The 23,819-nt window shown below is 34.2% G+C and overlaps 11 protein-coding genes across 11 annotated transcripts; 5 read left to right on the top strand and 6 right to left on the bottom strand.

Moving 5' to 3' along the window:
* Nucleotides 1-80: 80 nt before the first annotated feature.
* On the top strand, nucleotides 81-1,421 carry BX664DRAFT_323392 (50S ribosomal protein L30e-like protein). The gene is made up of 2 exons (XM_051543641.1): nucleotides 81-145; nucleotides 534-1,421. Exons 1-2 carry the CDS (start codon nucleotides 143-145, stop codon nucleotides 1,332-1,334), a joined length of 804 nt encoding a protein of 267 aa, XP_051402442.1. The 5' UTR covers nucleotides 81-142; the 3' UTR covers nucleotides 1,335-1,421.
* A 796-nt stretch (nucleotides 1,422-2,217) lies between these two features.
* On the top strand, nucleotides 2,218-3,404 carry BX664DRAFT_54705 (uncharacterized protein). The gene is made up of 5 exons (XM_051549620.1): nucleotides 2,218-2,570; nucleotides 2,633-2,675; nucleotides 2,748-2,876; nucleotides 2,932-3,015; nucleotides 3,111-3,404. The coding sequence occupies exons 1-5, from the start codon at nucleotides 2,398-2,400 to the stop codon at nucleotides 3,303-3,305; spliced, it is 624 nt and encodes a 207-aa protein (XP_051402441.1). The 5' UTR covers nucleotides 2,218-2,397; the 3' UTR covers nucleotides 3,306-3,404.
* Nucleotides 3,405-4,053: 649 nt separating this feature from the next.
* BX664DRAFT_250680 (uncharacterized protein) lies at nucleotides 4,054-4,227 on the top strand (the record flags this gene model as incomplete). The annotated part of the gene is made up of 1 exon (XM_051540290.1): nucleotides 4,054-4,227. A coding segment is annotated over one exon (174 nt), but the record flags the coding sequence as incomplete, so codon positions are not given.
* A 1,512-nt stretch (nucleotides 4,228-5,739) lies between these two features.
* BX664DRAFT_323383 (phosphatidate cytidylyltransferase) lies at nucleotides 5,740-6,827 on the bottom strand. Its single transcript, XM_051543640.1, has 3 exons — nucleotides 6,634-6,827; nucleotides 6,370-6,579; nucleotides 5,740-6,284 (listed from the first exon to the last, which is right to left on the bottom strand). Exons 1-3 carry the CDS (start codon nucleotides 6,758-6,760, stop codon nucleotides 5,866-5,868), a joined length of 756 nt encoding a protein of 251 aa, XP_051402439.1. The 5' UTR covers nucleotides 6,761-6,827; the 3' UTR covers nucleotides 5,740-5,865.
* Nucleotides 6,828-6,961: 134 nt separating this feature from the next.
* BX664DRAFT_323381 (uncharacterized protein) lies at nucleotides 6,962-7,735 on the top strand. The gene is made up of 3 exons (XM_051543639.1): nucleotides 6,962-7,087; nucleotides 7,162-7,274; nucleotides 7,331-7,735. The coding sequence occupies exons 1-3, from the start codon at nucleotides 7,000-7,002 to the stop codon at nucleotides 7,541-7,543; spliced, it is 414 nt and encodes a 137-aa protein (XP_051402438.1). The 5' UTR covers nucleotides 6,962-6,999; the 3' UTR covers nucleotides 7,544-7,735.
* Nucleotides 7,736-8,845: 1,110 nt separating this feature from the next.
* On the bottom strand, nucleotides 8,846-9,686 carry BX664DRAFT_311164 (uncharacterized protein; the record flags this gene model as incomplete). The annotated part of the gene is made up of 2 exons (XM_051542574.1): nucleotides 8,846-9,241; nucleotides 9,615-9,686. 2 exons carry the CDS (start codon nucleotides 9,684-9,686, stop codon nucleotides 8,846-8,848), a joined length of 468 nt encoding a protein of 155 aa, XP_051402437.1.
* Nucleotides 9,687-10,782: 1,096 nt separating this feature from the next.
* On the bottom strand, nucleotides 10,783-11,523 carry BX664DRAFT_346286 (uncharacterized protein; the record flags this gene model as incomplete). Its single annotated transcript, XM_051547521.1, has 3 exons — nucleotides 10,783-10,978; nucleotides 11,200-11,254; nucleotides 11,439-11,523. The coding sequence occupies 3 exons, from the start codon at nucleotides 11,521-11,523 to the stop codon at nucleotides 10,783-10,785; spliced, it is 336 nt and encodes a 111-aa protein (XP_051402436.1).
* A 1,132-nt stretch (nucleotides 11,524-12,655) lies between these two features.
* On the bottom strand, nucleotides 12,656-13,641 carry BX664DRAFT_382685 (uncharacterized protein; the record flags this gene model as incomplete). Its single annotated transcript, XM_051549074.1, has 2 exons — nucleotides 12,656-13,196; nucleotides 13,553-13,641. The coding sequence occupies 2 exons, from the start codon at nucleotides 13,639-13,641 to the stop codon at nucleotides 12,794-12,796; spliced, it is 492 nt and encodes a 163-aa protein (XP_051402435.1). The 3' UTR covers nucleotides 12,656-12,793.
* A 1,035-nt stretch (nucleotides 13,642-14,676) lies between these two features.
* On the bottom strand, nucleotides 14,677-15,329 carry BX664DRAFT_346284 (uncharacterized protein; the record flags this gene model as incomplete). Its single annotated transcript, XM_051547520.1, has 2 exons — nucleotides 14,677-15,023; nucleotides 15,287-15,329. The coding sequence occupies 2 exons, from the start codon at nucleotides 15,327-15,329 to the stop codon at nucleotides 14,677-14,679; spliced, it is 390 nt and encodes a 129-aa protein (XP_051402434.1).
* A 2,608-nt stretch (nucleotides 15,330-17,937) lies between these two features.
* On the bottom strand, nucleotides 17,938-20,556 carry BX664DRAFT_382684 (uncharacterized protein). The gene is made up of 2 exons (XM_051549073.1): nucleotides 20,296-20,556; nucleotides 17,938-20,227 (listed from the first exon to the last, which is right to left on the bottom strand). The coding sequence occupies exons 1-2, from the start codon at nucleotides 20,513-20,515 to the stop codon at nucleotides 18,021-18,023; spliced, it is 2,427 nt and encodes an 808-aa protein (XP_051402433.1). The 5' UTR covers nucleotides 20,516-20,556; the 3' UTR covers nucleotides 17,938-18,020.
* A 1,826-nt stretch (nucleotides 20,557-22,382) lies between these two features.
* Nucleotides 22,383-23,072, top strand: BX664DRAFT_369920 (uncharacterized protein; the record flags this gene model as incomplete). Its single annotated transcript, XM_051548629.1, has 2 exons — nucleotides 22,383-22,472; nucleotides 22,662-23,072. The coding sequence occupies 2 exons, from the start codon at nucleotides 22,383-22,385 to the stop codon at nucleotides 23,070-23,072; spliced, it is 501 nt and encodes a 166-aa protein (XP_051402432.1).
* Nucleotides 23,073-23,819: the final 747 nt, after the last annotated feature.

Genomic DNA, 23,819 nt, shown 5'->3' with positions numbered 1-23,819 from the left:
CGCTTTTCCACCAGAAAAGTGACGGACATTGAATAGCTAATGAGTTTATTTCAATTTTTTTTTTTAATACACTATTTTTCTTTTTTTCCTTTCTCTTTATCCATTCAATTGATCCATCCATCCATCCATCCATCGGTTTATCATGGTAAGTTGAAAGAAAAAAATAAGAGAATGATTCGAGATCTGTGGCATGTATTGTAGATGGTTGTTGATGATGCATATCTTCTCATATCTTTGTTGGAAAAAGATGATGATACTCTTCTTTAGAGTGAGAAGAAGCTAGACTCCATCTCGGCTGAGTTGTTTACAACTTTGTTTTCTGTTTCTATTCTTTATCTTTTTTTTTTTTTTTTTTTTACTCTTATTTGACTTACTTGGTGAGCTCAAATTTGCAGGAAAAAAAAAGGGAAGAAAGGAATGGAAAAGGAAAGCGATGTTTGTTATTCAACTGTTAGAGTGACGATGCATCAGAGTTGTGAATATTGAAAAATTATATTTGAATCTGATCAATCATTATGTCAACTCCATGACAGCCTCCTTCTAAAAAATCTAGTTCTTCCAAGCGTGTTGCCCCTGCTCCTTATCCTATCAAGAAGACCCAACAAAAGGCCGGTGTGACCAATCCTCTTTTCGAAAAGTCTCCCAAGAACTTTGGTATTGGTCAAGATATTCAACCCAAGCGTGATTTGTCTCGTTTCGTCAAGTGGCCCAAGTACATTCGTCTTCAACGTCAAAAGAAGATCATTTACCAACGTCTTAAGGTGCCTCCTGCCATCAATCAATTCACTCATGTTTTGGACAAGAACACTGCTACTCAATTGTTCAAATTGGCCAACAAGTACCGTCCCGAAACCAAGGCTGAAAAGCGTGATCGTCTCCGTGCTGCTGCTGCTGCTAAGGCTGAAAAGAAGGAATTGCCCAAGACCGAAAAGCCTACTGTGATCAAGTATGGTATCAATCATATCACTGCTTTGATTGAAAATAAGAAGGCTCAATTGGTTGTGATTGCTGATGATGTTGATCCTATTGAATTGGTTATCTGGTTGCCTGCTCTTTGCCGTAAGATGGGTATTCCTTACTGTGTTGTCAAGGGTAAATCCAGACTTGGTGCTGTTATCCACAAGAAGAATGCTACTGCTTTGGCCTTTACTGACGTTAAGGATGCTGATAAATCTGAATTGGCTAACTTGGTGTCTGCTGTCAAATCTACTTATACTGAAAAATGGGAAGAACATCGTCGTCAATGGGGTGGTGGTATCAATGGTCCCAAGTCCAATGCTCGTTTGGCTAAGCGTGCTGCTGTTGCTGCTCGTGAAGTCGCTGCTCGTCAATAGTTTAGTTGTAGCTTAGTGATCAATTCCTTTTCTTTTCTTTTGGTTATAATAAATAAATAAAATCATCTTATGTATATAGTCCTTTCATTTATTTTTTTTTTTTGGACTTTTTTCGTTGTTGTCATATTGGCTTACGGAGTTGGAAATGGAATAAAATTTTTTGACTAGAAAACGAAAAGACTTGGGTGTCGTTTTTTTTTTCCTTCCTTTTTTTTTTTTTTTTTTCTCCTACGTCTTTTATTTTATTTTTATTATCCATCTAGAATGGAAGACATTCGTGAAAATGACAGAGTAAGAATAAAATACATAATGAATCTTTTTTTGATTGTTTTGAAGAAGAAGAAAAAGTGTACTTGTGCATTTAAGGGGTGGTTTAAAAAAGGAGACACAACAAACATATCCACAGAACTACATTGTTTATTTGATCTTTATATATTTTTTTTTTTTTGTTTTTTATAGGATCAATCATCTCGTAGTCCCTCTTTGAATCGTAAAGATGAAGGATCTCGTTCACCATCTCGTTCTCCCATGAGGTCGCGTTCTGTGTCAAGAAGTCCTAGTCCTCGTCGTCGTGGAAGAAGCATGAGTCGTAGTCCTAGTCGTTCTCCTATTCGGTCTCGCTCACCTATCCGGTCTCGTTCCCCTCCTCGTCGTCGTAGACGTCGATCTCCCTCCATGTCACGTTCAAGAAGTCGAAGGTAAGAAAGAAAATAAAAAAAAAATGAAAACTACACGATTTGGATTGTTTCTCTATGGTTGCTTTTATTTATTTGTTTGGACAAAAAAGGGAAGGAAGAAATAAAAAAAAAAGATGATGATATGTGTGTGCGGGTGTGTGTGTGTGTGTGTGTGTGTGTGTGTGCGTGTGGTACTTTATATTTATCCTGTTTCTTTTATGGAAAAAAGGAAGGGTGAAGAATGGAAAAGAAAACAAGAATATCAAGTACAACTGAACTGATTATTCAAGGGAACAAAGAAATCAAATGGAAGCAACCATGGAAGAAAGAATATCACAAAATTATCAAGTGTTGTCCAAATAGAAATATTCAAAAAGGCTCATCCTATGGTATCCTCTCTCTCTCTCTCTTTTCTATGTCTATCTCTCTCTCCCCTCCTTGTCACCCTCTCTCTTTTTTTTTTTTATAGTATCTCACCTCGTCGTTCTTCTCGCCGAAGACGTGTTTCTCCTCGTCGCCGTCGTTATTCTCGTTCCAGATCTCCTCGTGATCGTAGAAGGTATATGATTTATATTCGAAAGTAAGTGTATGATGACTGATTTTTTATATTTTTTATTATAGTAGTAGACGATCAGCAGAAAAAAAGGAACTTCATGGCACTCGAGTAAGATTTTTTTTTTCTTTTTTGAATAAAGACAGAAAACTAATTTTTTTTTTTTGAATGTATTATAAATAGGACGCACCTGAACCATCTAGATTTATTGGTGTATTTGGATTGAATATGCATACACGTGAAAGAGATTTGGAAGACGTGTTTGGCAAATTTGGACCTTTGGATAAAGTCACTGTTGTGTATGACCATCGCGTAAGTGACTATGATTTATTTATTTATAATTTATACTAAAATTTATCCATGTTAGGCTAAACGCTCCCGTGGTTTTGGATTTGTGAACTTTGTCAATCAAGATGATGCCACTCGTGCTCGTGATGAATTGAATGGAATAGTAAGTCTTTTTTTTTAAATATATATATATATATATATATATAATATATATACTGATTATTACTTTTTTTATTTATTTATTTGTTTATTTTATAGGAAATTGATGGTCGTAAGGTGCGCGTGGATTATGCCGTGACTCATCGTGCTCATAGTCCTACTCCAGGTGAATACATGGGTGAAAAGCGTCCCGATTATAATCGTGGTGGATATGATCGTCGTCGTCGATACAGTCGTTCTCGTTCTCCTCCTCGTCGCCGCAGAAGAAGCAGAAGCCGCTCTTTCTCTCGTTAAATATTTAGTAGTTTAGTTTGATTCTTTTTTTTTTTCCTTTTGTTTGTTGAAATAAAAGCTTCGGGGTTTATGCAAGATGGTGCTCAATGTTTAAAAAGATATGTCTTCAATGGTGATGCTCATGATGGTCATCGGTGGTTGAAATAGGATTCTCCTTATGCTTCCTTTTTTTTTTTTCTTTTTCTCTTTTTCTTTTTGTCTTTTTATATTGTATATATTTTTTTTTTATTTCATATTCATTCCCCCTTTTTTTTTCTATTTCCATGCAGTAACATATACCCACGCTCTACTTGATATCTTACTATTTACTATTGGTTTTATTTATTTATATATTTACTCATCTCTCATTGTTTGTTTGATTTTCACCTACGTCATCCTCCATCTCTCTTTTTTTTTTTTTTACACGTCTTTTCTTCCTTTGTCTCTTTCTCTCTCTCTCTCTCTCTTTTTTTCTTCTGTCATCTATATCAACAATGACTGAATCAACCATGCCTTCCGATCTAATCTATGATCTTGATCGACTCAATTTGAACTTGTTATCCAAAAGTTCTCCTTCAAGAGTATCTACCTTTCAACTTAATAGGTCGCGTAGTCAACTTGGATCTTATCAACAAGATATTCCTTCTCCTCCTCTTCCTTCCAAAAGTAGTGTTCCAACAAACAAAGGTATATTCTATTTAAAATAATAATAATAATAAAAAAAAAGGGAGGTAGAGTATTGACCCTTTTATATATATAATTTTTGATAGCTTCCAATTTGGCACATGTCCCTTGCAAGTTTTTCAAACAGGGTACCTGTACTGCTGGCGCCAATTGTATCTTCTCTCATAATCCTACTCCTACTTCGGAAGCGTCTGTATGCAAGTACTTTTTAAAGGGCAACTGCAAATTTGGTACAAAATGTGCTTTACTACATACGATGTCCCCTTACAGTGAAGGTCGCAAGTTCCTATTGAATCGAAATATTACCAATGATAGCCTATCTTTATTACAAAAACAACAACAACATCATAACAACAATCAACATTCAGAATTTCTATCAAGATCTATGAATTCTTCCCACTGGACAAATGAATCTTCACACTCAATGGATGGCAATAATCTGGACTATTCAAGATTTTTCCGGCCTTCAGACAACACTACAGCAAGACACAGTGAATTCAGCCAACTCACTGCAGCTATGCAGCAAAACAATGATTATCATCCTCAAGATTTGCGTACGCCAGGATTATATCAACAACATTTTCAACAGAACATGCCAACAAAATCCCTTGGTTTTGGAAACTTGCGAACGTCATCTTCACCACGCGACACCCATGCTGCATACGATCAAGGATCATCGCCTTTCCAACCACGTAGTAGCCTTTCACAGAATTTCATACTATCATCTTCTCACAATAGGTTGAACAACAACAATGGTTTCAATGAAAATGGCAACAATGACAACAGTATGACAAATGGAACGATCAGCACTTCTACTAGTCAACTACATAGTATTCCAGAAACATTTTATGCCGGAAATGACTACAGCGGTTACATGCACTCTACTCGACAAACATCTCTAGGTATGACAGAAAGCGATTTGTATTCGTCATCCAATGATCATCTGAACAACAGCGAACGGAATAGATTAGGTTCAAGACTCTTTTCATATTCTGGTGGTAGTGGATCAAGCAACGGGCATCATCAAACCAATCATTTTCAAACAAGAAGCGACCGTGCAGATTCCCTTAGTTTGTTTTCTGGTCAATCCTCTCTTCATAACTCATTTGATCATTTTAGTCTCTCTACATCTTTGGCTCAAAGTGGCAATCATCAACATGAGGATATCTGGTCTGGTCCACTTCGACTTGCTACTTCGTCTTCTTCTTCCGACTTGGTTCATCCATTTCACTCGTTACCTCAAACTGAATCTTCTACGTCTACCCATGCGATCAACATTCCTGGAAATGCGACGTTACTATCGGGACGACAACGACCTTTGGATGATTTGGATCATCATACCACACCTGAACCCTCTTTTATTACACCAAGTGCTATGGATCAACATGAAGTGAATACTAATAATAATAATAATACTACACCACCTACCTTATCATCCATCACCACACCTACACCTGGTATTCGAACCATGACCCACGATGACAATGAACCGCCGTTCTATATGGAGGATACGGATATCTTGCAACCACATGCATTGGACAATCATCATCCACTTGGTCCTTCATTGATTCGTCCTACGTCTTAGACTTTATTATATCTCTCGATTTTACCCCTTTATTATTATTATTATTCCCATATATTTCTATATCTATCTATCTATCTATCTATCTATCATGATTTTCTTGTTTTGTCACACCCACAAAAAAAAAGTCTTGTTTGTATTCCCATCCTTGTTTTAGAAAAAAAAAGTGTTTGATTCATTTAATAAAATAAAAAAAGAAAAAAACTTTGATTGTTTTTTATTTATTTCTATATGATTTTGTTCGTACAAAATATAGGGAATAAACTATTCTAAATGAATCACTATAAATACAACAAAAAAAAAGAAGATATCCATTCATTGACCCCAATCAAGGACGACCAAAGCGAACCATAATAAGGCAGCACTGACCACAGGAATAGTCAAATTATCATCCAAACCTAAAGAATCACCAATGAATTCCGAGAAAGCCGAAACAAAACCACCATATAGAGAGAATAGCCAAAGAGGGACTTGAGAAAGGTGAAGATCATACGACGTCGGGAATATGGACCCGACAGGGGAAGCGTATTGCCATGTGCCAAAAAACAAGTAAGTCACCAGACTACCCGTGAACCAGGCACCAAGACTACCTGCTAACGATTTGTTACCGCATCGTGGTGTATATTTGCCCCATAACCGTCCACAGATACTGGCCGTTGGATCTGTCCATGATAAATAGATAATGGATAATGCTGCAATGTCGCGAGGAAACACATATAGAACAATGATACATCCTAATAATAATAATAAAAAAAAGGAGTATATGTCAGATCATTCTCTTTTTTTGAGTCAAATCAGAAAACATTCTTTTTTTTTTACCAGCAAGATAATAGACAACACCATTGAACCTTGTTGAAATTTCAGATTGTCGCATCAAAGGACCTAACACTTTGCAATAAAGAACATTGAACCATTCAAATTGAAATCGAAGCATTTCACCTGTCAAGACCAAACAAAGAAAAGCCGTCAAAGGAGGATAGATCACCAATGTATCATAATCGTAAATGAAAAGACATAATACCAGGAATCCTAAATAATAATAAAAGTGAGTATTGATCTTGATAATGATGATTATGTCATTACCAATGGAATAATGATATAGTTTTCGAGGGATTTCCCAACTGCCAGCAGGCTGAATATGAGCAAATCGAGTGTCCACCTTTTTCACCACAGTTGGTTTGATAGTGGTTGTTTGTATTGCTCGTGCCATGTCAAAAAGAGAAAAAGAGAGATGACAAGAAGTGAGAAAAAGGAGAAAAAAGAAAAGCGGACGAAATATGTGAAAGGAAAAGAAAGGACTGAAAAAATATGTTAAGATTTCATAAAAGAAGGGTCAGAAACGGGGCATTTCAACATCCGCCGCCAAGGCTAAAAAAAAAAAAAAAAAAAAAAAAAAAAAAAAAAAAACGGAGTCGTTTTGTTCGTTCTTTACCTTTTCTACATACATTGATGGTGTCTTTTGTATTCAAAACCATATCAAGACAATTACCACCACGTCTCGTCCATCGTCCTCCTGTTTTGGTACCATGCTTACAAGGTAAAGTTCATCCACGTGAAAAAAAAGAGACCTTTTCTTATTTTCTTTTTCTTCTTTCTTTGGGTGGTACTTAGACCGGTGCATTTCCACTACTCGGGTACGACCATCCCATGATCTACAATCAAAAGCAGATATGGAAAAAGCCATGAATGATATTGAAGACCTTTATGCTGCTGCTAAAGACGAGGTAAATAAAAAAAAAGGAGAGATCCATTAATGAAACGTATTCTATATATCTGGTAGATGGAATATGCCGAAGAATCACAAGGATCAGTATATTATCAAGAAGATCATGGTACGGCAAAAAAGGCTGTTCAACAATGTTTGGATGCATACGACACTTTTCTAAAAGAACTACCTACCAATGATATGCGTCAAGAAGTTCAAGGCAAGGTCGGGTTTAAACTTAAGGAATTGAAGATGGCTTTGGATGCTTTACCGCAAGATGATCATTAAACAACACCTCAACAAATTGGTTTTTTCTTTTTCCTACTATTACATACAGTCGTCACTTTGCTTTTAGTTGATAGTCCTTCTTTTTTTTTTTTTTTGACATCATCATAGTTGTGTACATATTTGTCCTTTTTTTTTTGTCCATATTCTTCTATTTATAATAAACGAGATCTTGGATTTGTGTGGATGATTATTTTTATACTATACGTATATACTTTTGGAAAGGATAGAGACAGATTTTTTATTGACTGGTGTGGAAGGTTGACAAGTACGACCAAAATAGGCAAAAAATTATTTGCTAATCATTCGTCTGCATATTTTTTTTGACATTATATGTATGTGTTAGCGTATGTACATATATGTGTGAGAGAGAGGCTGGATTATCCATGGCCTACGATTCACAAAAATCGGTGTCATTTATGCACTTGAATGCTAGTGGGATGTTTACAGCAAAGATCTGGCTGAGCAATTTTGGCTATAAAATCTATCCTATTTTTCATTCTGCATTCAAGTTGGAGAACGTACTTAGACTTTTCATTTCTTGCCCAAAAATGATCATCATCATACCAAATTTTGGACCGAACATATATGCAAATATTCTCTTTCACTTGCTTTAATAAAATTTGTATTTTACCTCTCAATTTATAGAGTCAATTAAAAAAAAATAAAAATCAATATCGTCATCTCTCACCCGCTAGTTATCTTCATCCAATAAAACTATCACCATTATATTCCTCCCAAAAACATAGTCTAATATCATCCAATAATCAATTATTCCATGCCTATAAAAACATGCGTAAAATAAAACAAATCAATCCGAAAAAATAACAAGTAATAACGATACATCAGATGGGATCAATTAGAATGACACAAAAAAAAGGTAATTGAAAAAAAAAAAAAAAAAAAACTTTATTAAATAAAATCACAGCCACTAAATACTAGTAATTGATATACTGAAGCTAAAGTCAATATAGAAAAAGAAAGAAAGAAAAGAAAGGAGAAAGAAAAATTAACAGCACATCTTAAAGATAAAGAAAAAAAACCGGATTTTGAAAATCACTATGTTCACAGTCTATGTTACTGTCAGGAAGAATATATATCAAATGACAAAACATTCCAGGGCAATCATCATGATGAATCACTGCACTTATGATGATTCATCACTTCAATAGAAAGCATACCAATAAAAAAAATGCTCTGTATAATCTTATTCCATCAATCCAAACACTTTCTCAACAAAATAAACATTCACATAAATGGAAGATTACGAGTAGTTCCAGAGGGTTTATTAATTTTTTAATTACTTTAAGCAACAGGTGTTATATCAAACAATCCATCATTGCCCATGATATCAGATTTAGGGATGAGCTTGATGTCGGGGGAAATAGTGGCATTAGAAACCCAATATAACTCTGAGTACAGTGGGTTGATAAAGTAAAACCCTGCTGCTGTTGGAGCTATAGCGAAATCATAATGACGGGCGAGAGCCATTATTTCCTCGCCTTGTTTTACTTCATTCACACCCGCGTAAGCTTCCCCTTGTTCACTATAAATTGTAGACTCAACAGCCTTATTAGGGTCAGGTGGAAGGTCAATTGTCCATATACCCGCAGTTTTTCCTAATGTTAATGGTCCATTAGGTGTCCCAGGTGCTTGTAGAAATTCCTTAGTAGCTACGCTTATTATATTGTACTTCTTAGACTGAGCAAAAGTGATATTAATTATTATAGCGAAATAAAAAACAACCAATAGCTTTATCATCATATACGATTTTATATATCAAATAATACTATTTTATCTTTTTGGAATAAAGAAACTCTACTTTTATACTTTTTTTTTTTATTTTCTGATGATAATTTGATCTTTATTACTCCTTTTTAACCTTAAAAGTTAAGGTTGCTCTCAAGGACAAAGTTACATCCTCCGTCCTGCAGATGTGCAGTAGACTCATGTCCATATATCATCCAATTCATCCATGCAAAAAAAAAAAAAAAAAAAAAAGAGATCAGCGTAGTTCCAAGGAAGGATGGCACCTGCAACCAAAAATGTTTATATACTTCCTCATGCAACCTACTTGAGAGCAACCTTGATTTGTATCTCCTGGCTGTCTCCTGGTGCTACCTTGGACTCTAGATGCTACTCCCATTTTTGTTTTGTTCCTTGTTTTAGATCTGCAGGACGAGGTATGCAACTTTTCTTAAAGGGGTATCTTAAATCTGTCATTTTTGTCACAATTACTGGTTTTTCCGTTGTGAATCGCGTTTATTTTTTTTTTCCTTTTCTGCGACATGAGTAGAGATTTATTTGCGTTGAACTGAGGTTCTAACATATTTGCAGTTATCTTTTTTTTTTATTTATTACCGGAATGGATAGTGCTGATGATCGATAATTGAAAATTGATGATTGAATGTACGGATGATATGTGACGATAGAGGATGGATGATTGAGAAAAAAGGCGTATGAATATCGGATGCACACTCCATGGATTCATGTCCGCCATCGCCATCCATTGATTTTTTCTTCTACTAGCTACCTTCAGCAAAACTTAAAGTTTAGGGTAGACGATTGGAGGAGGGAAGGCAGTATCGATTCTCATTTTTTTTTTAATCCACTCTATAAAGACAATGATAACCTACAAATTGAATAAGGTAAATTGAAAGAAAATGGCTTCTTTTATGCTATATCTAAATGTGATGATGATACCTGGGTCAATTACAAACGCATAGAGGTACATGTCCATCGCGTTTGATGTTATAGCGCAAAGACAATGGTTCGCATTTTTCAAATGACTTTTCTCTATACGGGTGTGAAATCTGTGTGTAGATTAGATTAAAGCCAGTGAGATTCCTTTTAGTCTTTTAAAAAATAAAAAATAAAAGATAAAAAGTTGATTATTGTATCTACACTTGTCTATTACATCGGAAAACATTACTATGACGTCTAGGGGACTCCTATACAATTTCTAGCCTAGATATGCTTTCTAGGACCTCTAGGACCCCCCCCCCTACATAGCTAGGACTAGAAATAATAAAAATATTTGACTTCAATAAATCTATGACAAAAATATACTAAATCTAGGTAGTATACTGTTACGGTTGAAATATAGGTATGGTCGACCTCCAGAACAAGGAATTTCATTTGATCAGTACAAATATACTATTGAAATTATGATTTTATTTCATCACTACAAATATTCTATACTACATAACTATACTACATAACTATAATAATAAGTAACTACACTATAAGCGATAATATCCGTGAACTACGATCAGAATCACAACTGGAATCACAACCAATGCCATCACCAGGACAACGAGCATGACTTGCACTTTGGGTAGGACTATTTTATTTGATACAGATATTTCAATTGGATGTCTAACAGGGTCATTCCAACTAGAAGGCATTCGATCTTGGCTTTGTTGTATGGTTTGCAACCTACAGATGAAATTAACAGAGTGGGTAGTAATCTATCAATGTTTATTCCTTTTTCTTTTTCTTTTTCTCCTATGTACAAGTTACCTTGGCTATATCATTGGATGCTTGTATCACCATTATTGTATAGACAATAATCTAGCAAGCTACAGATAAAATGAACAAAATGAGTAGTAATCCATCGATGTTATTCATTTTTTTCTTCTTTTACATATACATATTACCTTGGATCATGCGCCAGTGTCAATGTATCAATCACAATACAATAAAAAGGAGGATCTGAAAAAAAGAAAGAAGCAAGTGATTGTATGTAATGTCGATTGATCCTTTTTTTTTCTTTTTGCACAAATTTACTAGTTTGGTTGTATAGACGACAATCTTGACATCTACATTGAAAAACAACAAAATGAATAAGAATCCACGAATATCATGATCTTTCTTTTTTTTCTACCTACGATGTTACCTTGGCGATATCGATTATCGGTGTTGATGTGTTGATGCACAATCATAGAAGTCAAGCCAAAAGACGAGTCAAGGGTACTTTTCATACAGAGTTGGTGAATAAAAAAAGAAAAGGAAGAAAAAGTGAAGTTAGAAAGAAAAAGAAGAAAAGCACTTGTTTTCGAGACTTACATCTAATAAGAGTAAATATCCGTAGAACCACATAGAGAAAAGGATATAGCAAAGAGGTTGGAATGATTCATGTATAAAAAGAAGAAAAGGTTAAAAAAAACGGTATCATTATCTTTTTTTTTTTTTGTTTGTCTTTAATCGTCATACTTGTATCTAGAATATAGATTCAAATAAAAAAAAAAAAGAGAGATCAATATCATATAACGTTGGTGACATAATGAAATGGATTTACCTTATTAAACATGAATAATACAGCATATAGCAGGTTAAAGGTACTTGTGTCCACTTGTTTTAACTAAAAGGGATAAACACACACAGCAAAAAAGAATGATTCAGTCAGTTCATGAATACAATGAATATATGTATAGACAATGTTTTTATTATTGTTTCCATACCTTACTTTGATTTGTCTTAAAAGGTGAACATAGAACAGAAAGAAAAAAAAGGAACAATAATGTGATAAAAATAAGAAGAAGAAGAAGAATAAAAATAAACAAGCGTCCTTTTTATTTAGCAATGCATAATTTTCGCACAGCGAGCCTGTGGGCAAAAATGGTCCTTCCAAATTAGGACTAGGAACCCAATTTTTTATTCAGCTCTACATAGAAACCCTAAATTCTACCTATTTGACCTAATAATTATGTTTATTACAAAAAAAAAAAAAAAAAAAAAAAAAAGGTAAATATACCTATTATATCTTTCTAGCCTAGATAGGAGAAATGCGATCTGCGATGCCGGCATGGCGCCCAGGAAGGAAATTTGACAAAATCATCCGGTGTACACTGATGGTTGAACAATTGATATTGGCTTTCTCTCTACTAGGTGAATTTTTCTCTTTTTCTTTTTATTAAAAACCGTGTTGGCTATGATCACCTCCTTTTTATATGATCATTTTATGTAGCTTTACTGTATCTTTACTGAAATGGACCAAATTTGTGTGGATGTTTTTTTTTTTTTTTTTTTTTTGAGAAGGTGTGAAGTGAAGAATTCAGTGTGAAGGTCCAGACTACAGTATATATATTTTTTTTTGTTACACTACTTCGTTACATGTCAACAGAATTGATTCCATCAACATGTATTTTTTTTATGTTTGAATGCATTCTTTTTATTTTACGCATATATTATAGGCACGAAATAAGCTCATAAGGCAATTTCGAACAATTCCACGGAATTTATTAAAAATCATTAACTTAGGACAGGTACTATATCAAAATAGTTATCATTACCGATGATATCATTCCCAGGAATGAGCTGGATATGATTCAAAATAGTGGAATTAGAATCCCAAAATAAGTCTTGGCCTGGTAGGAAAATAGCATAAGACCCTCCACTTAATTGAGCTATAAGAAAATCATAAGGTTGAGAGGCAGCAGTTACATTTTCACCTGGTACTGGTTGAGCCACACTAGCATAACGTTGTGTTTGTGCATCATAAATTGTAGAAGAAACAACCATATCAGGGCCAGGTACAGGGTCAATTGTCCATATACCAGCAGCATTAATATTTCCTAATGTTAATGGACCGCCAGCTGCCCCAGCTTCTTGTAGAAAAGTTTGAGTGTTTACGTGCATTATATGGAAGTTACCACTCTGAGCAAAAGCAATGTTAATTATTATAGCAAAACAAACAGCCAATAGTTTTATCATCATAGATAATTTTTTATATTAGATACAATACCTATTTTATCTTTTTGGAATAAAGAAACTCTACTTTTATACTTTTTTTATTTTCTGATGATAGTTTGACTTTTATTACTCCTTTTTAACCCTACAAGTTAAGGTTGCTCTCAAGGACAAAGTTACATCCTTCGTCCTGCAGATGTGCGGTAGACTCATGTTCATGCATCATCCAATTCAACCATTCAAAAAAAAAAAAAAAAAAAGAGAAAAAGATCAACGTAGTTTAAGGAAGGGTGGCACCTGCAACCAAAAATGTTTATATACTTCCTCATGCAACCTATCTTGAGAGCAACCTTGATTTCATCTCCTGGCTGTCTCCTGGTGCTATCTCGGACTTCAGATGCTACTCGCATTTTTGTTTTGCTACGTCTTTTTCAGATCTGCAGGAGGGAGATGCAACTTCTCTTGAGAGCGCGCTGAAGTTTTCATTTTTATCTTAATCACTGGTTTGACTTTTTTTGAGAGGAATCCGATAGTGGTAGCTTCGTTGGATAGTGATCATTACCGGATAAGAGATGATGATAATGACCTTTTATTTTTAATTTACTTTGTAGATTAGGAGGTAATGTATAAATTGTTATTAAGGCAAATAAGAGAGAATACATACATCTTCGATCCAAATTTGATGCAATGATGGTGACTGTTGAGAGAATTACAAAAGTATAAAGAGATAAATGCCTACCCAATGTGATGTTATAGTACAAAAGACAATGGCTTGAATTTTCTAACGGATTTCTCTCTGTATAGGTATGAAATTTGGATGTAGATAAGATTATAGAAAAATATTAGTTATATAATTCAGTGAGATTCCTTTTAGTTTACTTAAAAAGCAAAAAAAAAAAGTTTATTGTATCTACAATTGAAAAGTTTGTATCTATTTTATATTTGTTTGAAAATAAAAAACTTTTAATCATGGTAGATTAAACATGTACTTCTTGTTGGTAACATCTGATTTGTTTTAATGACCTGTGTGATGCATTCCGGTGATGATGATTATGTGGTAAACGTATCAACATATCAATTTAGGCTCTTTGCTCAAGAGATTTCTATTGGTTAGACTAGAAGGAGCATGATGATCTTCAAAGTCCCATTTTTTGATACATCTACTTTTTAGACTTTTATTTCCTTTCTCATTTTTTTTTTCTCTTTTCCATTGACTTTTTATAGTCTTATTATATTCATTAGTATCGTCATTAGTTATACACCTTTCATTCAATAAAGTTTTTTTTTTTGTTGCAACTACTTCGTTACATGTCAACAGAATTGATTCCACCATGTATTTTTTTTATGTTTGAATGCATTCTTTTTACTTTATCATATATTATAGGTATGAAATAAGCTCATGCGAGAATTTCGAACAATTCCAGAGGGTTTATTAAAAACCATTATTAAATAACGGGTACTATTTGAAAAATATTATGATCACCGATGATTTCAGATTCGTGCACGAGCTGGATATGAGGCAAAATAGTGGAATTAGAATCCCAATAAAAGTCTTGATCTGGTACATGAATAGCATAAGACTCTTCACTAAATCGATACATTTGAAAATCATAAGGTTGAGAAGCACCAGTTACATTTTTACCTGGTACTGGTTGGTCGACACTAGCATAAAGTCGTGCTTGTGCATTATAAATTGTAGAAAGACTAACGGTGTCATGTATAGGGCCAATTGTCCATACACCAGCAGTATTACTGTTTCCTAGTGTCAATGGACCGCCAGCTGCCCCAGCTGCTTGCAGAAAAGTTGAAGTATTTGTGTGTATTATATGGAAGCTACCTCTCTGAGCAAAAGTAACGTTAATAATTATAGTAAAATAAATAACCAATAGTTTTATCATGATATACAATTTTATATATCAGATACAATATCTATTTTATCTTTTTGGAATAAAGAAACTCTACTTTTATACTTTTTTTATTTTCTGATGATAGTTTGATTTTTATTACTCCTTTTTAGCCCCAAAAAGTTAAGGTTTCTCTCAAGGACAAAGTTACATCCTTCGTCTTGCAGATGTGCAGTAGGCTCATGTTCGTTCATCATCCAATTCATCCATTCAAAAAAAAAAAAAAAAAAAGATCAGTGTAGTTTATGGGAAAGGTAACACCTGCAACCAAAAATAGCCACAGCTCCCCTCATGCAACTTACCTTGAGGGCAATCTTGATTTCGCCTCCTGGTTGATCTTCTGGTATACCTTGGGCTTTAGATGTTACTCCTATTTTTGTTCTGCTACGTTCTTTTCAGATCTGCAGGAGGGAGATGCAACTTTTCTTGAGAGCGGCCTAAATCTTCCGTCGTTACCATTGTTGTAGTTTTCTTTGATGTTGTATTTTTTTTTTTTAAATTGATGGATTCAATCTAACTGCTTCTAGATTGATAATGATAATAGTGAGCACCAGTTTTACTTTTGTAAAACCAATAAAAAAAAATAAGTTGAATGTCAAGAAAAGCAAATGGGATGATCTCCTTCCAATCAATAAAACATACCGGAATCTCAGAAAGCTAATTTGATGAGTTTTACAATAAAGACCTGTATTGATGATTGATATTTGTCTTTTGTTGATGAATAAGGGGTAGGACTTGAATGAAGAAAAATAAAAATATAAAATGTGTTTTCAAAGTTTATGAAAGCTGTTGTAGGTACCATAGTCCTTGCCGCAATAGTGTAAAAATATAAAACGGAAAGAGAAGTATAATAAAGAAAACGTTTTTTTTTTTTTAAAAAAAAAATGGGAATTCTTATTCTTACCTATCTCGGATTACTTTTGACACGCCCTTGACGAAGGTCTCCTCCTCTTTTTTTTTTTTTTTTTTTTTTTTTGTCTGCATTAATTATCAATTACTGGGTTTTTCCTACCAATTTGCGTTGACCCAAATAAAATTTGCACAACATAAAAAGTGAATTTGCGCAATCTTCTTTTTACGTTTGCACCAGTTGAAATTCCCGCAAAACTAAGTAAAAGTTTATGCTATCTTTATTTTAATAAAAAAAAGATCTACAGGTTCTTTTCTTCAGCCAAACAACAATCAAAATAAAAAAGAAAGAAAACAAGGAAGCACGGATGAAGTGAGTAAAGAGGAATAGATAACAAGAGAAAGTGCATCAGCTTTAAGTTTACTGGTTTTTCCATGTGAAGTGCGTTCATTTTTTTATTTTTCTGCGTTGTGATTAGAGACTTGTTTGCATTGGGAGTTTGAATATATTTGCGGTGATCCTTTTTTCATATTATGGATGATTGGTGATTGATGACTGATGATATCAATAGAAGCTTTCTTCTTCTTTATTATAGTCTTCTTAATGATCATAGCTAGATCAATAATTTGATTACTCTCAACAGCAAAACCTGTTCTTTTTTCTTGCATTATTTGTCATCACTCTTTTTTCTATAATCAATGCAAAACAATCATTACCCAATGACCGATAAAAAAAAATAATAATTTAGATCTCTTTCTATTCTTAGCATTCCTATGAAAAAGAACCAAACTATCTTAGAAAAATTAACCTCCTTTGTTTCATTGTTTCTTTTTTCTATCATCAATGAAAATCAATCATCATCATTATCCGATGACTGATAAAAAAAAAAAAGAAAGAAAGAAAGAAAGAATTAACCACCCCTTTTTATTTTTATCATCCTCAGCAAAAAATTTATCATTTTCTATAAAATACTGTACTCTTTCATGATCTTTTTTATTTTATTTTTTTTCTTTTTCTTTATCCTTTTCTTATTTAACATTCATACACTGCCTTGATATATTATTTGATCATCTATGGTACAAATCATATTATGGTAAGTTCCTTTTTTTTTTTTTATTTAGTGAACAAGAGGCATGACACTAACTCTTTATATATACTTTTAAATTAATGATCCTATGATCCAAAATCATCTTTTTATTTTTCTTGCTTCAAACAGGAAAAATAAAAAGATGATTTTGGATCATATTCGGTGGCTAGAAAGATTTGGAAGCTTGGCTATCAAGAGTGATTCAAAACTGCGTGTCATCCCATTAATTCTAAAACGTTGAGGACGATTGCGGCGGGGAGATTCATAAGCTTAGCATCATTCCATTCTTTCTATGCCTGCGCTATATGCTTAATCCGGATAGCAAAAACCTGCGACGTTTAAACTTCGGTTGTAAGTATCAAAAAAAAAAAAAAAAAAAAGCAACTGCTTACCTACCTTATTTCTCTTTCTATTCTTTTTTTTTTTTTTTTGTATATTCTCTTTTTGGTATCATCAATACAACGCAAATCACATTTTTTTCACCCGCAAATCATATTATTCAATTACGCATATCATTTATTTTTCTCCGCCAATTCTTATGAAAAAAAACAGTTTATGGATCACATACCGTCTTTTTACTTTCTCGGAAACAAAGTGACGAGGACCATATATTCTTTTTCTTTTTCCTGGATGCATTATACTTTTTATAGACTAATCATGATAGACAGTACTATACCATATACTTTCATAAATAGATGCAGACACATTTTATTAATACTTTTTTTTCTTTTTTTTTTTGTCTGGAATCCATGGAGAAGGTGGCGAATAAAAAAAAAATCAATAAAAAAGAGAGAGTACTCTTTATTGGTATGCTAATCTAGAATAAGAGTAGTAAAATGTAAAAAAAAAAAAAAAAAAAAAAAAAGTCGTTGTCGGATAGACGGGCGATACTATGAAAGGGGAAATATATCTAATGTGTATGAGCAACAGTCCAGATAATACGGTCATTCATTCATCATCATCCAGTTGATTAGCGTGCATCCAGTAGTTGATCAGATTTGGCAAAGTATCACGGGCATCAGGAACAATTTGTAACATCCGAGTTAGCAATTCCTTGTAAGTATCATCCACCGAAGCCACTTCTTTCAAGAGTGCATCTAATCTTGCTTGCAAAAGCCTATTGGCAACCGTCGTTTGATAATCGTGGAAATGTAGAAAGGCCGGTTTACCTGTCGCCACTGTATACAAAATAAGTCCTAGCGACCAAATATCCATGGATGGTTGAGATACAATCATGGTGGAAGCATCCAAATGAGTATTGTTGGTATGAAGTATCCATTCAGGTGCACTAAATTCATCCAATTGTATATTGCCTTGTTCATTCATTTGCTGTTGTTGAAGAAAATGATTTTCCAATTGTCCAGTGTACACTTTGGATTGATAAAACCCAGTCAAGGACCAATCCGTCACTGTACTTGCTTGATGATAAAAGAAACTATGTAAATTCAGTTTTCGATGAATCCAACCTTGACGATGTAGATGATCTAAGGTTTTGAGCATTGAGAGTGTTGACCATGCCTTGAATGAGAATTGAGTGTGATCCACCACAGCACCCAAGCTACCTTCGTATAACAGATGATACAAGGTCCGATGAAGTGAGAAAGGGGATGTGATCCATATGTACTGATATCCACCATGTGCTGTAGGTCGTGATAATGTAATCGCATCCAGGGTTGTCAATCCACCATCTCGATTTTGTAAATCCGTTGTTGTCTGTATCAGTTGGCCAAAACATGTTGCACATGTCGCTGGGAAATAATGGATGGTACATTCCGTCGGTTGTTGATGTAGATTGTTCGTTCTTGTTGCTGAACGAGTTGCGTAGCCTTGTGGGAACACTGCATAGATCGGTGATTCCTTGTGTAAACTATAGATCGCTTCACCTAAATACAAAGTGTCACTAGTTCCAGTTGGTTCATAAAGATCAATATCTTGAGATGACGATGTGTTGTTGATTGTTCTTGTCAATTGAGTAATGGCATCAGCAGCAATAGCAGCAGCAGCAGTGGATGCATCAACCTTTTCATTATTGTTATTGTTGTTGATGATGTTGTTACTAGCATCATCTTTGATGGGTACAGATCGATAAGTTGTAGGTGTCGAAGCTGACGTTAGTTTTTCCGATAAGAGACGTTGATCCGTCAAAGTAATACCGCCTTCGTCTTCATGTTGTCGTAATTGATGCTGTCGTTGTCTTCGTCGTCGAAGGAAAAAGAAGGCCAGACCACAAAAAAGTATACCGCCGATGACACAACCAATAACAATACCGACAATAGCACCTGTTGACAATCCTTCTGTACCTGCATCTGATGATATGGGATAGTTGCTAGCGGAACTAGATGTGGATGGATTGGCATCAGAAGGAGGAGCGAAGAGAGACGGTTGACTGCTTGAGGTGAGTCTGGGATTTCCTTGTTGGTCGATAAAACTGATCCAAACGGTAGATTGTTGCTGATCTTGTTGTACTATAGAACCAATACCTGAAATACCGCTTGCATCTAATGAAGATAATAATGGATTAGGTTTGGAAACAACGTAGGATGATGATGATTTCATGGACAAAACTTGAACCGACACGCTATCTTTGGACACGATGACAACGTTGTTGCCTGCAGAGATAGCAGGACCAGTGCCTTCAATGTTTTCGTTCAATGTAAGAATAGTATCACTAGCAAGTCCAGGACTGGGTAAAGCTCGTTTTATAGCATGACCGGTAAGAGTAGGCAGTGTATTGCTGATGCTGGTAACAGTGTTGCTGGTAATGGTGTTTGTGGTATCGGAAGGTAAAACAGATTCAGTAGATTGATAAGTATTTGGTTTCACGAGCATTTCATTCCTTGAGGGATAGCCAAGTACATAGAGGGTGGAGTTGTCGTACGGATTCACAGCCAGCAATGGAGGAGCTGATGTAAGATCTGTATAGGATACGGAAAAGTTGGATGATTTTGTACCACCAGCCAAAGGATAGTCTATAATATATTGAGGAGGAGTAACATTGGATGTTGTTGTACCTAGAATAGCGATACAAGGTGCTGTTGTAGACGGTTCTGAACATGGAGCAGGAATCACAGAAACAGGTTGAACCACACCACTAAGAGGAGAGAAACCTTTGGGAGATTGGCAACCAGTTTGACCAATAGAGATATAATATGCCGCTAATAAATATGAAAATAAAAAAAAAAATGGTGAGTTTGAATGGATATTATCTATGAATGAATATTACCAGGAGCATTGTTATCAGTTCCTACCAAGACAATGGAAGAAGGATAATTGGTTATTGTACAAGCTGAATATTTGAAAGAAGAGCCAAGTGATGTTGGTTGACAATTGCCTAAGGTTCCAGGATTGGTAACTGATTCGGTGGTGATACTGTAAGACCCATTGAGAGTAGGGTTCACACTGTAGATATAGTCATTCACTATTCCAGAACAACCACTCGACATGAAGGTAGTGAAATGAGACAAAGAAAAAAAAAAAGAATATTATACACGAAAAAAAAAAGAGTAGAAAAAAGAAGGAAGAAAAGAAAAAAAAATGTTGAATAAAAAGTAAAGATGGGCTTAGAGTATCCCGATTAGGAAAGGCCGATTTTTTTTTTTTTTTTTTTGGCTCATCATAAATCAACCACTGTAGCTGATCATAGTGTTAATATTTTTATATCAAAACCTTATTCTACTGTCGCAACCCTTTTCCCTTCACTGGGCCCGTCATACATCTCCATTGTTGAATACGGATACAATACATGTACAGTATATAGTAAAATGAAACGGTTTTTCCTTTGTCTGAGTGAGAGCTTAGAGCAAAAACGAAATATACAAGTAAAACAATGAAGTTCCATCTGCAAGTGGAGTCCACTTTCCCCAAAAAAGGAAACTACCAACTGGATTTTTACAGAAATGATAAAAAAAAAAAAAAAAAAAAAAAAAAGGTATAAACCAATGCTGATAATAGAATGTTTATTGGTAAAAGATGATATTGGTACAAAATATACTACTAAAGATAAAGAGTGTATTAATAATCAATTATTTATAAAGGGCCTATTATCGTTGTATTCTTCTTGGGCTTGTTCAGAGTTCATTTCATCTTGATTTTTGTCCATCATCAAGATCCTTAACAATAAGTCGCCGTTCCTAACCAAACAAAGTTTCCTATCCAGTAAGTTCACATCACCAATGAAATAAATCTAGGTCAAGCAATTCATATGAAAAAAAACAAGACTATATAAAATATTTTTACCTGTATTAATTCCTACATCCAAAATGAAAGGGTTTCCCCATGTATTTTTTAAATCCCTTTTTCAAATCGTTCCAAACCCAATAAAATCTACCATGACAAGATCGCAAAAACAAAGAGGACACCTAATGTGGAAAAAAAAAATTGGATGGAAAAAAGAAAAAGAAGAAAAAAAAAATAAAAAAAAAAAAAGCAAAAAGGGTGTAATTTTTTTTGAAGCCCGTCCACTGATGACAATTTGGCATGATCTTTTGCTTTTTTGTCCCAACCCCTCAACCTTGCCAAAATCCAAATAATCCATGTCTAGCCAAATGTAGATCTTTCTAATTTTTCTTCACAAATAAAACTAAAAAAGAACATCACTGTCTGTCTTATTTTATTTAAAATATCTGGTTACACCCATAGTAGGATACAAAATATCCACGAGTTTCAAGCCGATTTTTTTTGATTACTCTACTGGCTGCATTGATAAAGAATAACCTAACAATAGATAATGAGTTCACGTTAATTAGCTTTCTCTATAGTGAGAAATTCAACGCATAACGTCTTTATGCTATCACGCCACATGAGGTAGACATGCACCCCTTTATATGTTTGCGGTTCACTCAAAAATCATAATCATTACATCAAATTCGGAACAAATATATATGAAAGTACTCTCTTTTACTTTTCTTAATAACATTTTATATATTGTCTCCAAATTTATAGAGTAAATTTAAAAAAAACAAAAGTAAATGTCACCATCTCTCATCCAATAATGATCGCTATCCAATAAAGCTATCACTATCGGATTCCTCTCAAAAAAAAGTAAAATCGGTGATTAAGATAAAAGTGAAAACTTCAGCGCGCTTTCAAGAAAAGTTGCATCCTCCCTCCTACAGGTCCAAAAAGCAAGTGGCAAAAACAAGAATGGAAGTAGCATCCAAAATTCAATGCAGTACCAGGATATGAAACCAAGGTTGCTCTCAAGATAAGCTGCATGAGGGAGACTGTGGCTATTTTGTAGGTATTACCTCTCCCTTAAACTACGCTGATCTTTTCTTTTTTTTTTTTTTTTTTTTTTTTTTTTTTGAATGGATGAATTGGAGGATGTATGAACGCAAGTCTACTGCAGATCTGCAGGAGAGAGGATGCAGCTTGTCCCTGAGAACAACCTTAGCTTTTATGGTTAAAAAAATACAAGGAAGTAACAGAAGTTGAAACTATCATCAGAAAATAAAAAAAGTATAAAAGTTGAGTTTCTTTATCGCAAAATGATAAAATAGATGTTATATTTGATATATAAAATTGTATATGATAATAAAACTATTGGTTATTTTTTATTTTGCTATAATAATTAACATTACTTTTGCTCAGCAAGGGGGTGCTTACCATATAAAAAGCGTAGCTACTAACGAATTTCTACGATGGCCTGTGAAAGCTGGCGATCCATTAACATTAGGAACAACTAAGGGTGAATGGGTAATTGACCCTCCACCTGACCCTAATGAGATTGTTGCTTCTACAATTTATAGTGCACTAGAAGGCCTTTATGCCGGTGTGGATCACGAAGTACAAGGGACGAAAATAATCGCTGTTACCAATCCTTATAAATTCGAAATAGCTCCAACACCAGAAGGGCTTTATAGTATCTACCCAGTAGGCACAGAGCTATATTGGGCTTCTAATTCCACTATTTCCCCCGCTATCGAACTTATCGCTGGAAGTGATATCAAGGGTAATGAAGGATTCTTTAATATAACCCCTGTTGAAAATAATAATTTTTAATAAACGGTCTCTCGTAATCTTCCATTTATGTGAATGTTTATTTTCGTTGAGGAAGTGTCGACTATTGAGTTGATGGAATAAGGTTATACGGAGCATTTTTTATTGATGTGCTGTCTATTGAAGTGATGAATCATCATAAGTGCAGTGATTCATCATGATGACTGCCCTGGAATGTTTTTTGTCATTTGATACAGTGTCTTTCCAAGCAGTAATATAGAACTTTGAACATAGCGTTTTTCGAAGTCCGTTTTTCTTTTTTTATATTTTTTGATATGCGATTAACTTTTCTTTTCTTTTCTTTTATATTTTTTTTTCTCTTCTTTATATTGACTTTAGTACTATCGTATCAATTAGTAGTCTTTAGTATCTATACTTTTATTCAATAAAGTTTCTATTCTTATTCCAACTGTTCTGTTACAATGTAATTGATTCCATACTCTGATGTATCATTATATTTTTTTTATTTTCTTTTTATGTTTTGAATGCGTTTTTTATTTATATTTTACGCGTATTCTTATAGGTACGAAATACCTTGATACGACACTTATGTATATATGCTTCATTTTTAGATTTTGACCTATGTTTCCACTATATTGATATCGCGCGACAAAAAATGCAGCATGTTATTTCGAAAAAAAAATATGAGCTGATCAATAAAAAAAAAGAAACGATCCATTTGAAACCTACAGTATAAGTATGGTAAAATTTCATGTTTCGCGGACATACAATGAATCACCTTGACTATTA

Source organism: Halteromyces radiatus, assembly GCF_025201355.1.
Source record: "Halteromyces radiatus strain CBS 162.75 chromosome Unknown BX664scaffold_2, whole genome shotgun sequence".
Lineage (NCBI taxonomy): Eukaryota > Fungi > Mucoromycota > Mucoromycetes > Mucorales > Cunninghamellaceae > Halteromyces > Halteromyces radiatus.
Note: the sequence above shows the minus strand (reverse complement) of the source record. Positions and strands in the feature narration are given on the sequence as shown.

Bases quoted from the DNA above. Each gene is read 5' to 3' on its own strand.
- BX664DRAFT_323383 (XM_051543640.1), bottom strand. From the start codon at position 6,760: ATGGCACGAGCAATACAAACAACCACTATCAAACCAACTGTGGTGAAA. The intron at 6,580-6,633 runs GTAATGACATAA...ATTATTATTTAG, and splicing joins ACTATATCATTATTCCATTG to GATTCCTGGTATTATGTCTT. The intron at 6,285-6,369 runs GTAAAAAAAAAA...TATTATTATTAG, and splicing joins TGTTGTCTATTATCTTGCTG to GATGTATCATTGTTCTATAT.
- BX664DRAFT_54705 (XM_051549620.1), top strand. From the start codon at position 2,398: ATGGTATCCTCTCTCTCTCTCTCTTTTCTATGTCTATCTCTCTCTCCC. The intron at 2,877-2,931 runs GTAAGTGACTAT...TATCCATGTTAG, and splicing joins CTGTTGTGTATGACCATCGC to GCTAAACGCTCCCGTGGTTT. The intron at 3,016-3,110 runs GTAAGTCTTTTT...TTTATTTTATAG, and splicing joins GTGATGAATTGAATGGAATA to GAAATTGATGGTCGTAAGGT.
- BX664DRAFT_382684 (XM_051549073.1), bottom strand. From the start codon at position 20,515: ATGTCGAGTGGTTGTTCTGGAATAGTGAATGACTATATCTACAGTGTG. The intron at 20,228-20,295 runs GTAATATTCATT...CATATTTATTAG, and splicing joins AACTGATAACAATGCTCCTG to CGGCATATTATATCTCTATT.
- BX664DRAFT_323381 (XM_051543639.1), top strand. From the start codon at position 7,000: ATGGTGTCTTTTGTATTCAAAACCATATCAAGACAATTACCACCACGT. The intron at 7,088-7,161 runs GTAAAGTTCATC...GGTGGTACTTAG, and splicing joins TTTGGTACCATGCTTACAAG to ACCGGTGCATTTCCACTACT. The intron at 7,275-7,330 runs GTAAATAAAAAA...TATATCTGGTAG, and splicing joins ATGCTGCTGCTAAAGACGAG to ATGGAATATGCCGAAGAATC.